The sequence below is a fragment of the Talpa europaea genome (assembly GCF_964194135.1).
Source record: "Talpa europaea genome assembly, chromosome: 2".
In the NCBI taxonomy this organism is placed as follows: Eukaryota; Metazoa; Chordata; class Mammalia; order Eulipotyphla; family Talpidae; genus Talpa; species Talpa europaea.
Genome location: NC_140068.1, coordinates 108,233,323 through 108,248,582, shown reverse-complemented (window position 1 = coordinate 108,248,582; position 15,260 = coordinate 108,233,323). Strand labels below are relative to the sequence as shown.

At 52.8% G+C, this 15,260-nt stretch overlaps 1 protein-coding gene across 1 annotated transcript; it reads right to left on the bottom strand.

Moving 5' to 3' along the window:
* Positions 1 to 272: 272 nt before the first annotated feature.
* On the bottom strand, positions 273 to 1,349 carry LOC311167848 (lactosylceramide 4-alpha-galactosyltransferase-like; the record flags this gene model as incomplete). The annotated part of the gene is made up of 1 exon (XM_084228982.1): positions 273 to 1,349. One exon carries the CDS (start codon positions 1,347 to 1,349, stop codon positions 273 to 275), a length of 1,077 nt encoding a protein of 358 aa, XP_084085108.1.
* Positions 1,350 to 15,260: the final 13,911 nt, after the last annotated feature.

Below are 15,260 nucleotides of genomic sequence, written 5' to 3'. Positions count from 1 at the left end.
AGCAAAAGCACAAGTGTGTGCTACCTTATTGTTCCTTTGTTCATGTCTTTAATAAAAGCGTGGGCTGGGAGAGTGGGAGGCAGCGCTGCTCTCGATGGCTCTCCCCAGCCTCCTCCTGCTGCAGCTTCATTTATACTCCGGGTCTCCATTAATGGCAGAGAACTTCATCGTGTGTCCCGTCCAGGGCACTGACAATTGCCTGGCCTCATCTCCATGTCCCCAGTAAGAAAGGCGGAGACCCTTTTCCCTTGGGGTGGGGGGCCGCGCTACCATCAGACACCGATCCTCATGGCTGCGTGGGTGGTGGGGCAGTAGCGCGCCTGGAGCTGGCCCAGCAGTGACCGGGAGGTGGCCTTGAGGTGCTTGCCCTCGTTCATCTTGTTCCACACGTGCACGGCGTAGGTGGCGTGGAAGAGGCGCGGCAGCTCCGTGGGGCTGACATCCTCGAAGTACCTCTGCCAGTCCGGCCAGGGGATGGGGTAGAAGGCATCACAGGGTATCACGCTGACGCCGCGGCAGGTGGTGTTGCTGTGGCAGGTGCTGTTGTCGCCCAGGCTGCGCATGGCGCACCACTTCTTGAAGACGCGCGTGAGCAGCTCCGGGCCCTGCTGGCCCCAGACCCAGCCGTTGTAGTGCGCCACAAAGTCGCGCATGCACAGCGCCAGGAACTTGTGGTGGCGTTCAAAGGCCAGGAAGGCGCCGTTGAGCTCGTCGCGGGACTGCTTGCCCAGCACGTTGGTCAGGTTCAGGAGGCTCTTGAGGACAATGAAGTCGGTGTCCAGGTAGACGCCGCCGAACTTCCACAGGAGCGCGAGGCGCGCGGCGTCGGACAGCACCGCCAGCCGGTAGGGCTCCCAGCGTTGCTGGGCCGCCGCGTGCCAGGCCGCCAGAGGTGTGGCCTGGAGCAGCTCGGGCAGGTCCAGCGCCCGCAGCTGCACGTTGGGGAAGCTGCGCAGCAGCGACAGGCCCTGGTGCTGGGGCAGGGAGGCGTCGCCGCCCCGCAGCCCCTGCATCAGGACCTGCACGCTGGCCTCGGGGTGCGCGCGCGCCGCTGACTCCACCGAGCACAGGAACAGGAAGGTGGGGTCAGTGCGGTCGGAAGTCTCCACGAAGAAGATGTTGCGGGGAGGGGGGCTGCTGGGGGACAGGGCGGGGGGCTGGAGGCGGGGGCAGGGCACGTCGAAGGGCAGGCTAGAGAGCTGTCTCGGGTTCCTGGGCTCTTCCATAACGTGCCAGTAGATCATGATGGAGATGAAAAACATGAACATGAAGCTCATGAACAGGGTGCAAACCCACTCCCGTCGGGTGCCCCAGAGCTGCCGGGGCAGACATTGGGGGGACGTGGACATGGTCTCTTCCCAAGACACCAGGAGCCTCCTGTAGGAACTGGCCAGTCTGCAAGAGACGGGCACCACATTCAGACAGGCTGCTGGCCTCCACGACCCAAGAACCCCACCAAGACCAGCCAGAGCCAACAGTGACTGTGGGCCCTCCACCCCTGGGTCAGAACTCTGTGTCCTCCCTCTCCTGTAAGCGGGGGCAGTGGGCAGTGGGCCGAGGTCTGGGCAGGACTCCCCTGTGAGTTTCCCAAGTGGCACCTACAAAGTGCAGTCATCACGGCCCAGGCCAGCCAGGTGCGTGAGAGGCTGTCAGAACCAGGCGGACAGACTGTGGTCCCAGGGCCCACAGTTCCAACCAGGCCTGGGACTGCCCCCAGAGGGCCCACTTCCCGGCAGCCGGGAGAACCTCCAGCATGGCCCAAGGCTCGGGCCAGCCTAGGCACCGCATGGCCAAGGCACCAGCATGGCGAGCTCACTGACAATCAGGGTGGTGTGTTCCAGCTACGTGGGGATGCCTACCCGGTCCAGAAGCCTTGCCCAGGCTGGTTTCCCCAGCCCTTGGCCTAGACTTTGCTTCTCACAGACAAAGGTCTGGAAGGAAGAGAACAGGGAGACTGCCCATGACCCTGTTTTGTCCTTAGGGTGATCCCTACTGGGCCAACAGCCCAGGTGTCTTAAGAGAATAAGACAGGCTTGGGGCCTGTCCCCTGACTGCCTGGAACACACAAGCGAGCAAAGGACCGGTGGCCGGGAGAAGGTGCCTTCCAGGGAGGCACCTCTGTGGGATGCTGAGAGGGGCTTCGCCAGAGGGACCCCCCTCCCTGCTGCTCAGCTCAGTGCCTGGCACACAGTAGGCACACAGGGAATGGGCTTCTTCTCATCGACTCACTCAGTAGTCAGAGACATGCATCCAAAGTACAAGCGAGGCCGAGCCACTCCTCTGCAGACCCCGAGGGCGTGGGGCGCCGGTTCCCAGGTCCTGTGTCCACACACCCCACTTTTCCCCTGGCCTCTTCTCTGCCCCATCTCCCAGCCTCCTGCACTTTCTCAAACCCACCCCGGCTACTGTCTCAGGCCTCCAGGCTGCCCCTGACCGCATGTCTTCATTCAAAAATCATCTCCCGAAGGAGCAGGGACTCGGGTTCCAGACTGGGGTCTGAGGCAGGGTCATGCTTAGGTGCAGAGCTAGGGGTATAGGCAGGGCCTCCCCAGAAGGGGGGCTGGGATCTTGGCAGCCCCTGAAAAAATCATATTTCTGCCAGGGCCCACTCCACCTCCCATAAATGCCAACCCCCTTCGCGTCACAGCCTCCTCTGAGCTCACGCCACAGCAGTGACGCTACACACCACATGTCTGGGTGTGTACTTCTGGGATTTACTGGGAGCATAACCTCATGAAGACAGGCATCCAGAACAGTGTGTGGCTATGTTACCTGGCCTGTGAGTATGGAGTGAGGTGCGATGACTCAGCACACGAGAGCACCTGCGTGAGGCTCCTGTGTGAAGCTCCTGTGTGAGGTAGGAGTGAGGGATGAAGCAGCACATCAACGGGTAAACCAACGACTGCGTGAGTCAGTGAACAAGCAAACCATTGAGTGAACAAGTGAGCTATTGAGCAAGTGAGTGAGGAAACTGGGTGAGCGGGGGTTGGGAGGGGCACAGCTGTGCTATAAACCTGGGTACCCAGCCCCAGTTCTCCTCTATGGGGAGACACATTATTTTGGCCCTGAGCATTTTTAGATGGTTCTGAGCATTGTTTTTGTGTGTGTGTAGAAGCACTGAAATACAGGCCAGAGGTGCAGGGGATGAGAGGACTCACCAGAGACAGAGTGGGGACCAGAACAGGCAGATCCATTGAAACACACTGCTGAGGGGAGCAGTGGGGAGACAAGAGAGGGCTGCTGCACCATGTGGGTAGCTCCCTGGCCACGGATCAAATTCAGGCCATAGCGGTGACAGTGCTGACTTAATCCCTAGACCACCAGGGAGGCCCAGTTTGGGGCATTTTTAAACCAAGGTGAAGCATACCCAGGAGTGGACACACAGCTGGATGGCCCTGGCTGTGGCCTGGTATGGGCTGACCCGACGCAGCCATGGTGCAGGGTGGGGTCTCGTGGTGCGGCTGTTGCTTCCACCTAAGCCAAGGGAGCAGACTTGGGTAGCTCCGTATTTGGTGCTGGAGCCCAAGACCCAGTCTCCCCTCTAGAGCTCATGCCACAGCAGTGACATTTCGCATTGCGTGTCGGGTGTCGCGTTCTGGGGTTTACTGGGAGCATAACCCCATGAGGAGAGGCATCCAGAACAGTACATGGCTATGTTACCTGGCCTGTGAATATGGGGGAGGTGCGATGACTCAGCACACGAGAGCACCTGTGCGAGGCTCCTGTGTGAGGCTACTGCGCCCACCCCCTTCCCTTCATAACAGCATCCTCACTCCTTAGGGAACCCCTGTACCCCACAGACCCTACTCTCTAGCTCTGGGGTGGGCATATGATTCAATTCTGGCCACTGACCATCACGATGGGTGCATCAGCCAGGCAGATATGCCCCTTCCCAGGGGGCTAAGACGTGAGAGGGGGGTGAGGGGTGGGGGCAGAACCTCCCGAGAGGATAGCTGGCCCGGGGGCTAGCAGGGCAGGAGATGGGGGGAAAGAGGTATGGCCACATTGTCTGTACACCTCAAGGAAGCTGCTCCCCAAGCCACGGGTGAGCACTTGTCTCTGAAGGGCACCAGCACCCCATGCCAGGGAGAGGAAACCCGCAAGGCTCAGAGCTGGGTAACTCGGTGGTGGCATCTTCGTGCTGATGGGGTGGTGGGGCCTGCTGTGCTCTTGCACTTGGCCACAAAGCCCCACTGCAGCCAGGAGGCCCTGGCCCGGCCATGTCATCTGAGTTCACAATGAGCGCCGGGGAGGATGGGTGGCGCTTTTCCAGCCAACAGCAGCTCTTGTTCAATTTTCAGAAAAGTGACTTGTCAGAGGCGGCCAGAGGTGCTGGGGCTGGCGTTTGCTTCTGGCTCTGCCCAAACCTGCTCGCAGCTGGCCGTTTGATCTTGGGCAAGTCATTTTTCTTTTCTGGGCCTCAGATTCCTTCTACACAAAGGAAGAGGGTGAGGGGAGGGTGGGAGCAACCGAAAGTTCTGACCTGGAGACACAGGGCAAGGGCTGATCAGCTCCTTGATAAGTTCAAACGAGCAGATACCTGAGGCTCAGAGAAGTGTGACGTATCTGAGGAAGGTCACTGGGCCAGAAAGGCAGCTTCCTCCTGACAGCAGTAGATCTGCCACTAATAACCCACATGACCTGCGCCCATGCCTGCATCTCAGATTCTTCATCCATAAAATTGAGGGGTGGGGGAGCTTTTTGGTCATGAAATTCAGACGCTGTTCAATATAAAATAAAGTGAATGTCTAGAGCTTTTAAATCCTGCTGGAGGGCTCACTGTTCTGTCCCCTGGCCACCTCCCCATACCCGCCGATCTTTTAGGGCATAAATTATGATTTCTATGCAAGAAGTAAGTGTGACAGTGACCAGCAAGTGGTGATCTTTGTAAGAATGCCTGTTTTTACAATCTGTTCCTCCTTCAAAGCCAGGAATCAGGGAGGCAGTGTTTGCTCTTCGGGGGCTATACAAATAGTAAAGTTGGGGAGACAGACATTTCTTTTACTGTTAGGAATAAGGCAGATTCTCGGGTTGAATCTTTTCTCTTCCCCTGATGTCCTAGGGAGCAGCAGGGACAAGCAAAAATAAACCACAACCTACAGCTTTCGGGAGACCAGGGCCAGGGGAAAATCACATGTAAGCATGGCCCAAAGCCCAGCATGCCAGCAGCTTTGGCAGTGAGGTGGGGAGAATGGGGTGCAGAGCAGCCCAGCAGTGGAATGTCTCAGAAGCAACCCCTTCTAAAAAGAAGTTGACAAGTTAGAAGGCAGCCAGGTTGGGTTCTGGAAAGCAAAAGAGGTGTGGACAGGGGGAAGAGCCCTTACCAAAGGAATAAGAGAGAGCTTTCAGCAGAGAAGCCTCCAGAAATATCTGGCCTCTCTCCCAATTTCCACCAAAACTTCCTGCTAACTGCTGGTCCAGGAAAATCCAAGTAATTCAAATACAGAAAAAAGCCCTTTTTTTAAAACACTAAATATACTATGCATGCAAAGATGTTACAAGACAGACAGGGGAAAGGAACACTAATACTCCCTTATATATGAGGAAAATTCACTACAGAATATTGTCACAAAACAAAACAAAAATTAATCCAAACTACAGCATGAATTGACAAAAAAAAAAATGGAAATGAAATTCTAGTTGAAGAGTCAAAAGCAGAAATACAAGAACTAGGTTAGAAAGAAAAAGATAAAGGGCCTACCCTGTGGCACAGTGGTTGAGCGCTGGGTTGTGAAGCTGCCCGCAGCCTCTTCAGTGCCAGTTCGATCCCTGGCTGCTCCCCGGCCACCAGAGGAGGGTCCCACATGGCGCACAGACCTCTCCTGCCGCCCGCTGCTCCCCTCAGCAGTGTACTTCGGTCCTTCTGCCTGCTCTGCTCCCCGCTCTGGCTCTGGTGAATTCTCTCACCCTCCCGTTCTTCTGACTGTACCCAGAGCTTGTATAAATAAATAAATCTTAAAAAAAAAACAACAGATGTAATTAAACAAAAAAAAGAAAGAAAGGAACAGATAAAGGGCGGGCGGACATGAGGGTAGTGTGTGAGAAAGAAAGAACTAAAATAGACTAAAGCATTTCAGAAGGGAAGGCCAACTTACAAGGAACAGACAAGGAACAGACTCCACCAATAGGAAGAGATTTCAAGAGAAAAGTGAGCACACATTGCTGAAAGAATTAGATCTCAAAGGATTTCAGAAGCAAAAACAGATAACATGTGAAAGAGGTCTTGAAGCAGGGGGGTCCCCAGGAAAGGGGAAGGTCCAGGTTCCCTGGCCCCCCCCCCGCCCCCAGGAGGGTGGAGCTGAGCAGGGAGAAGAGGCTGCAGAGGAGACTGGAAAGGAAGGAAGCAGGATGGAGCCAGAAGGAGACCTGGAGGAGGCACATGGAGCCAAGAGACAAGTGAAGAAACTGCACTTGCCTTTTGGTCGTGGACTGGGTGACACAGATGTGGGTGAGACCCATGGGGAGGTGACAATGGCAGCTTTTATATCGGTTTTCATTTTGCTCTTTTCCTCCCAGACTTGTCTGGCTGTTTCTGATCCTTTTCTGTGGGTCCCCACTGAGAGGTGCTTTGGACTTGGGGCAGCTTTCGGGCCTTGCTCTGGGCCAGTCCCCTTTGGGTGGATGGTTACCCATCCCCTGGGGGTGCAAGGAATTCATTAAGACAAAACCTATGAAGCTATCCACAACCACTGCAGCACAAGCTGGATCCCAGGCCAGGGAGCTATCCACATGGTGCAGTAGACCTCTCCTGACTCTCCTGCTGCTCCCTGCAGTAGTGTACTTCATTCACTCAGTCTGTTTTTCTCCCCACTCTGTCTCTGGTGGATCCTCCCACCCCCCAACACCTCTGGCCTGTACCCCAGTTCTTGTATGCATAAATAAAAAAATCTTAAAAAAAAACCTCATTTGGGAAAAAAAAAAGAATATAGTCCCTCCAAAGCCTGCACGAGGGGACAAGGCAGAAGAGGCTGTTCTATTTCAGAAATATAAACGGTTACACTCCATTATATTTGACAAAAGATTTTTAGTTTAGATCCTAAGGAAAAACAAGGTCTGAAAGAGTATACCTCAAACAGTGATTTTTTTAAGATTTATTTATTTATTTATATAAGCACTGGGTAGAGTCAGAGGTGCGGGAGGGTGAGAGAATCCACCAGAACCAGAGCGGGGAACAGAACAGGCAGACTGATGAAAGAGACAAGTGAAGAAACTGCACTTGCCTTTTGGTCGTGGACTGGGTGACACAGATGTGGGTGAGACCCATGGGGAGGTGACAATGGCAGCTTTTATATCGGTTTTCATTTTGCTCTTTTCCTCCCAGACTTGTCTGGCTGTTTCTGAGGGGAGCAGCAGGCACGGCAGGAGAGGTCTGCGCACCATGTGGGACACTTGCCTGGCGGCCAGGGATCAAGCTGACACTGCAGAGGCTGCGGGCAGCTTTGCAAACCAGCGGTCAACTACTGCGCCACTGGGGAAGCCCTCAAACAGTGATTTTTAAATGGTTTCAAGTAAAAGAATGGGCAGAAGTATAAAGAAAATTACAAACAAAACAATGCTGGAGTCATAATCTTAACACCAGACAATGAGATTTCAGGCTAAATACCACTAAGTGAGCCAAGGAGAGGTAGTTATCACGCTAAATGGGAGAATTCACAATGGTCCTGCAGCAATTTTCAGGAAGAAGAAACGACAGGGATCCTAATACGGGAGAGGGCGAGGTGATTCTAGGGACTCATTTTATTAGTCAGTCTGTACCAGATATTCGCAGAAAACTCCAAAAACTAGCCATGGGACCCCAAACTCTGCCACACGAGCTTTTAGAAGTGGCTTTTAAAATCTTTAATAACAGGGACCAAAGTTCAGGGTTGGAGAAGGAAATGAAGGCTGTGGTGAGTGAGAAAAGGCAGCTCAATCAACAGGCGCCGCCATTGCCGGCGCCCTGCAGACCAGGCTTCCCCAGGCACAGCAAGACAGAAGACTGACCTGCCTGGAAGAAAGAACAGAGGAGCTTCGACGGCCCCGTGCTGCAGGTACAACAAGACTGGACTGAGCAGCACAAACCGTACACAACCCAGAAATCCACCTGGGCCGTGCCCCTCCTGCAAAAAGGAAGGCCACTGGAAAAGGGATTGCCCCCTTCTCCGAAGGGAGGAGGGACCGGTCTCTCAGCTGCCAGCCTGCTTCCTGGACAATGAGTGACAGGGCCCAAGGACGATGCCGGCTCCCCAGCTGACTGTCTCCATGGCTGAGCCTGGGGTAACCCTGGATGTTGCAGGTAAGAATATTAATTTTCTAAATGTTCAACATCACTTGTAATCAGGGAAATGCAAATCAAAACTACAATGAGCTACCCTCTCACACCAGAGAGAATGGCACATATTAAAAAAACTAGCAACTACAAATGTTGCCGAGGATGTGGAGAAAAAGGAACTCTCCTGCACTGTTGGTGGGAGTGCAAACTGGTCCAACCACTATGAAGAGCTGTGTGGAGATTTCTGGACCTACTAAACATAGAGCTTCCATATGATCCAGCAATTCCACTCCTAGGTATTTACCCAAAGGACACAGAAACATCCATTCCAAAGAACACCTGCACCCCTATGTTTATAGCAGCACTATTTACAATAGCTAAGCTTTGTTAACAACCCAAATGCCCAAAAACAGATGACTGGATCAAGAAGATGTGGTACATATACACCATGGAATATTACTCAGCATTCAAAAAAGATAAACACATGCCATTTGCAGCAACATGGATGGAGCTGGAAGGGATCATGCTCAGCGAAATAAGCCAGAAAGAAAAAGAAAAATGCCAGATGGTCTCACTCATAGCAGGAATCTAGACAACTTAAATAAGGGGCCAGGAAAAAGAATAACTGTGAGAAGGAAAATATCAAAATCAACAAACAACTATGAACAAGAGACACTCTATGGGGGGTGGGGGGCGGGGAAAGGAGGGCTTGGGGTAAAAATAAGGGGGTTGTAATTGTATGGGGGAATATAAAAATAAAATTTAAATTAAAAAAAAGAATATTAATTTTCTGACTGATATAGGAGCCACTTACTCTGTACTCACCCAGCATTCTGGACCTTCCTTTCCTTCCTCACAAAATATAGTAGGAGTAGATGGAAAACCACAAAAATATCCATCCACCCAACCTCTACCCTGTTCTTATTCCAACTCTATATTCTCTCATTCCTTCTGTTCCAGGGCAGCCCCGATACAAAACGGGGTGCCTGACTGTGGGTCCTCACCTGTAGGCTTAAAGGGACTTATTAATACTGTACTGCAGGCACACACGAAAGGTTAATAAAAGGGAAGGGCAAATGAGGAAAAGTACAACTCAGGAGAAAAGTGGGACATAAAGTCTTAAATGCGTCCTACCAGATCTGCCGACCTAGAATCCCAAATGGCACTCTCAGAGCTGGCCACGAGCCACCAGCTGTGAAGCCAGGAGCGAGCAAGAGAGAGACCCTGTTTGGTTTTATACCAACCTGGCTGCTTAACCTCACCCTCAGGTCCCAGCCACCTTCCCTTTGGTGGTGATGGGATTTGTCTTTCCCAGTGTCCTGATGGCTTTGGTCTGCAGTGGGGGTAGTGTCTACAAAGCCTGTATAGAATTTGCTCAGGACATCCTTTCCCCCTAACACTTCCTTATTACCCCAGCTGCCCAACTCCCTTATCAGGGAGGGATTTTTAAAAAAAATTTGTTTATTTATACAAGCACTGGGTACAGTCAGAAGTGCAGGAGGGTGAGAGAATTCACCAGAGCCAGAGCGGGGAGCAGAACAGGGAGAATGACAAAATACACTGCTGATGGAGTAGCGGGTGGCAGGAGAGGTCTGCACGCCATGTGGGACCCTCCCCGGTGGCAGGGGATGGAACCTGCGCTGCAGAGGCTGTGGGCAGCTTCGCAGCGCAGCACTCTACCTCTGTGCCACCGGGGGAGGCCCTATCAAGGATAGATTTAATGATGAGGCTGGGCACGCAGTTTTCCTCCATGGAGATGCCGGCCCTCGCCAGCCTTTTTGCCCGAGCCACCGTCGAATCAGATCAGATTTGTCCCACACCCAGAGAAAAGAGGAATAAAATAGATCCCTTGGTTTGGGATCAAAGGTACCTGGAAATGCTATAAATGCAATTCCAGTAAAAATCCAACTTAAAAACCCTGAAACTTAGGGGCCTCCCCTCGTGGTGCAGCGGTTGAGAGCTGGGTTGCGAGTCTGCCCACAGCCTCTGCAGCGCCAGTTCGATACCCTGCTGCCAGCGAGGGTCCCCCCCCCACACACACAAACCCACAAAAAAAAAAAACCCTGAAACTTACCCAAACAGGAAACAACACCCTATCAAACCTGATGCTTGCTGAGGACTCTGGCCTCGCACTGCTCAGTTCCTGAAGCACGGCCTGGGACAGCCTGCTGGTCTCCCGCGTGGCCTGCGAAAGTCTGCCAGTCTCTGTGCAACGCTCCCATACTGCCTGGAAAAGAAATTTAATGGTGAGTACTGATTGGTGCGGGACCTGCGCCTTCTAAATAAGGCAGTGGTTCCCCGGCACCCTCTAGTCCCAAATCCGTACACTCTTCCCACTCAGATCCTTGGGCACACCAAGTGGTTTACTGTCCTTGATTTAAAACATGCATTCTTCTGCATCCCCCTCCACCTGGAGTCACAGAACCTTCTTGCCTTCGAGTGGAAGGCTCCTGACACAAATCTTTCTTGCTAATATACTTCGACTGTTCTTCCCCAGGGGGTTCAGGGACAGTCCCCATCTTCTTGGAAATGCCTTGGGAAGGGGCTTGAGAGACTTAACTCTCTCAGGGGGAGCTGTCATCCAACAGCTGTGGATGACCTCCTTTCCTGCAGTCCTTCCAAAGGAGCTTCCAAAGGAGCTTTAGGTAATCGTACCTAAATACTATTCAGGTACTAAATTTCCCAGGACAGAGAGGATACCAACTGTCTCAGTCAAAAGCTCAGATTACCTCTGAAAAGGTTAAATATCTGTCCCACGAGAGAAAGGAAGTCATCCTCAAACTCAGCCCTCCAGCTGCACAGAAACAGCTGAGGACTTTTCGGGGAATGGTGGGTTTCTGTAGACTTTGGATACTCAACTTTGGAGTCCTAGTGCCTCCATCCCTGGGATGCAGGGGAAACTGGTGCTAGGTCCCCCCACATCCTCAGGTGCACAAGCTCCTTATAAAATGGCATAGCATTTGCATCTGACTTACACACATACTTCCCTGCATTTTAAATCACCTCAGGTTACTCATAACACTGACTGTAAAATCCCAAAGGTTGGCAACACACTCTCCTGAACAGACTGGGTGGGCAAGCCGTGCCCCGGGCCGACAGCAGCGTGCCCTGCTGAGGCATTGGGCACGGGAATGGCCCCTGTGAAAACCACACACCATCACCTTCTCACCATGCAACCCTCCCACCCCGAAATGTGCCCTATAGAGAGGTGACACTTGCACAGGGGACAGATTTGTTTGCCATGGCTAAGACAAGACACTAAGATACTCCCCAAGGTCCTTTTTTTTTTAAGATTTATTTTATTTATTTATACATACAAGAGCTGGGGTACAGGCCAGAGATGTGGGGGTGGGGAATTCACCAGAGACAGAGAGGGGAGCAGAACAGGCAGATCTACTGAAATACACTGCTGAGGTGAGCAGTGGGTGAGCCAGGAGAGGTCTGCTGCACCTTGTGGGTAGCTCCCTGCATGGGGATCAAACTCATGCTGCTGTGGCTGCAGATAAGTCCACAGTGCTGAGACTTAACCCCTTGCACCACCAGGGAGGCCCTACCCAAAGTCCTTCTGGAAGGGACTGATAAAATACACAAGGGCACACCAATACCACAGAGAACAAGTCAGGACACACAAGGCAGGGGCTGAGGGTGCTTTACCCATTGTTCCATCCTACAATCTGGTCAGCCCAGCCCTAGCACACTGCAGGTGCATGTGGCAGAGGGGATGAGTAAATGACCCCTAAACTGCCCACGAGCTGGGTGCAAGGTGGTGCCGAGCTGAGGCGTTTACCCAAAGCTAACTAGAAGAACATTCCTCTGCTGTCCCACATCCTCCTTTTTCTGAACTACATAAAAGATCAGAAATACTTGGCAGTGAAAGAGAAGGCCAGCCCGCCCCACCTCCCCCAAGGAGCACAGACTGTCATATGAAAATCTTGGCTGGGTGGGAGCTGGCCTGCCGCGTCCACGGGCAGCGTGCCCTGGCTTGTCTGGGCTGCCAGGGACAACAGCTATTTCCATAGCACTCACTTTGCATTCACTGTTAAGAGTAACCTGAGGTGATTTAAAATACAGGGGAGGATGTGTATAAGTCAGATGCAAATGCTATGCCATTTTATAAGGGGCTTGAGCACCTGAGGATTTGGGGGAACCTAGACCCTGTTTCCCCTGGATCCCAGGGGGGTCTGCACTGGGTATTCTTCTGAATGGTCTTTGCTAACTGGATATTGCCTGAACAAGGGACCAACCCAATTCTCATCCAATTTCTTCATCTGTGATATAAAGAGCTTGTAAAAGACAACCCCTAAGGAGCCTTCTAGAAAGATTTTCTAATGTGGTCTCTGGATCCAGATCTGGTCCATTTCATCAGAGGCAGCTTTCCAAAGGCAGTCTCGGTCAAAAGCTGGAACTTCAGAGGCAACATTCAAAGGTATGAAGACAGAGCTCAGTCCTGCAGTCAGACCCCTGACCTGTCCTTTGGTGCCAGGCTGCCTCCTATCACTGCCTGAGGACCTTTCGTCCCAGCACATCCATGACTTCCTGGTTCCCCCGACCCCACCAGGTAACCACACCACACATTTCCAGGCTGCACAGCTTTCAGACCAGCAAGCTGACCTCTACTGACTGCTGCAGCCACCAAACTCTGGGGATTTCCACCTTCTGCAATATGCTCATTCTCTTCCTGAATGTTCCTCATCCTCCCTGCCCAGGAACAGCCTAATTATATGCAGGAAGAGCCACCAAAGACTCTCCATGTGCCAGGAGCCCTGCCAAGAACTCTATTCTTTACTAGACATCATGCTCACGTCGCCACGAGGGCCCCAAGCTCAGTCGCAGAAAGGAGAGGTGGGCCTCCTAGCTTGTGTGGCCAGGCAGTGTGGGAGGTGGGACTTGTACCCTGGCCTGGCTAGGTTTTCCCCCAACTCTCAGACCCTCTTCCTCCCTGAGTCTCTCCAGACTTAGGTGAGCAGAGCAGCCAACTCCAGGAAGCCACCTGGATTTCAGCACAGTCCTCACTGTGGTCCATCAGTGGGGTCCCTGTGCTGGTACACAGTAGGAGTCTGTGGCTACCTGCCGAATGGGAGGGCATGAGTACACTTACCCCAAACTATAGGCCATACCCACAGCCTAATGCTCCAGTGAGTCCTCTTGGGAATGACCAGGTGACTGTCTTGGGAGTGAGCTGGGAGCCAGATGCTGCCCACCCTGCTTTCACTGTCAGTGACATTGAATTAGGGAGGGCTTGGCACAAGCAGGCACGCCAAGGCATGGCGGGGGGGGGGGGCTAAGGAAAGCCTCACCGATGATGCCTTTGACAATGGTGCTCAAGACTCGGAAGGGTGGCCATCGCCTCGCCAGCCCAGCTCAGCCCCACCAGGCTCTGGGAATTCTGCTTCTGCCACATGCGATTTCCTTTCCTAAAATGTCCCTCAACGTCCCCAATGCCCCGCAGCTTCTTAACTATTGTAGGGATGGAGAGTGGGCATTTGACAAGAACTCTCCAACACGCTGCGGGTCTTCCTGCAGTAAGGGCCCTAATGCCAGCAGTAAGGGCTAGTGTTACTGAGCTGTCTTCATGCCTGTGCGTGTTGTCTCTGTAGCTCCAGGACACACACAGGAACGTGAGCCAGTGCTGGGGCCCACCTGCTCCAAGGGGGGCACCTGTCATCCCTACAGGGACTCCTGCTACTTATTTCAAGGTCACACCGGCCCTGAGACACGCCAGTTGCTGTGGACAGAGGGTACCTGCTGGCCTTCTGGTGTATTCTCTCTGATCCTTTTCTTTGCCTCCACTCACAGGGAGCCATGGAGACACAGTCACTTCCAGGAGACTCAGAAAAGCAGATTCTGTTACATGGGCGGTTACACACCTTGTTTATCTTTCACTTAAAAATTAGCTGGGGCCTGTATTCTATCCAGCAGGTGCCAGTGGACACACAATGCATGCATTTTCTAAAGCTGCTGGAGCTATCTGCGCAGGGTGTGTGAAACACACCAGCACAAAGCTTCTTTTGTATTCCTTTGATACAGGTTTCCTGGCCCCCGGGGATCTCTCCCCAGGGTGGCCCCAGCTGTCTGCTAGCCCCTCTCCCATCCTCACCACAGGAGACATGTTTCTGTGTTCATGCCAACGCCCCACCTCAGCGCCCAGCCCCATTATTTCCCTGGTTTGTTTGGTGGACGTGAGCCTCTGGGGCCAAGGGAGATGTCATTTAAGGTTTTATTTTTTTCCCCGCTTTTATTTTTTTTATTTATATATATTTTACACCATTGTTAATTTTTCAAGAATGTTTGTTTCCCCATCCCCCCAGGTGTAGTCCCCATACAATTTCCTTCACCAATTCACCAGCAGGCATATGAAAAAATGCTCAACATCCCTTATAATCAGGGAAATGCAAATCAAAGCCTGTAGGGGACAGGAATGACACAGGGCAGGTTTTCTGATCCAGCAGACCAGGTAAAGGAGGTGTCCTGGAGCCCGCAGTGGCTTTTCAGCCTTTTATCAGCTTTTACCGGGCACATGGCAGGTAGGCTGGCAGGCCTCCCAGCCCCCAGCAAGTCTTCACTCTTTCTGGGCTCTCTGGTGGTCTCTGCTGCTCTTGTGGTTTTGCTTCTCTCGGCTTTTCTGGTCTTCTCATGGTTCACTCTGCTTCTGCTTCTTTTCTTCTCGGTTTCTTTCCATTTTTTTTTTTAATAGTTTTTTTTTTCTTTTTTAAAGATTTATTTATGTATGCAATCACTGGGCACAGTCAGAAGCATGGCAGGGTGAGAGAATTCACCAGAGCCAGAGCGGGGCACAGAACAGGCAGACTGACAAAATACACTGCTGAGGGGAGCAGCGGGCGTGGCAGGGGAGGTCTGCGTGCCATGTGGGACCCTTGCCCAGCAACCGGGGATTGAACTGGCCCTGCAGAGGCTGCAGGCAGCCTCACAGCCCAGCGCTCAGCCCAGTGCTCAACCACTGTGCCACCAGGGGAGGCCCCTTCTTGGCTTCTGCTGGCGTCCCTGTGAC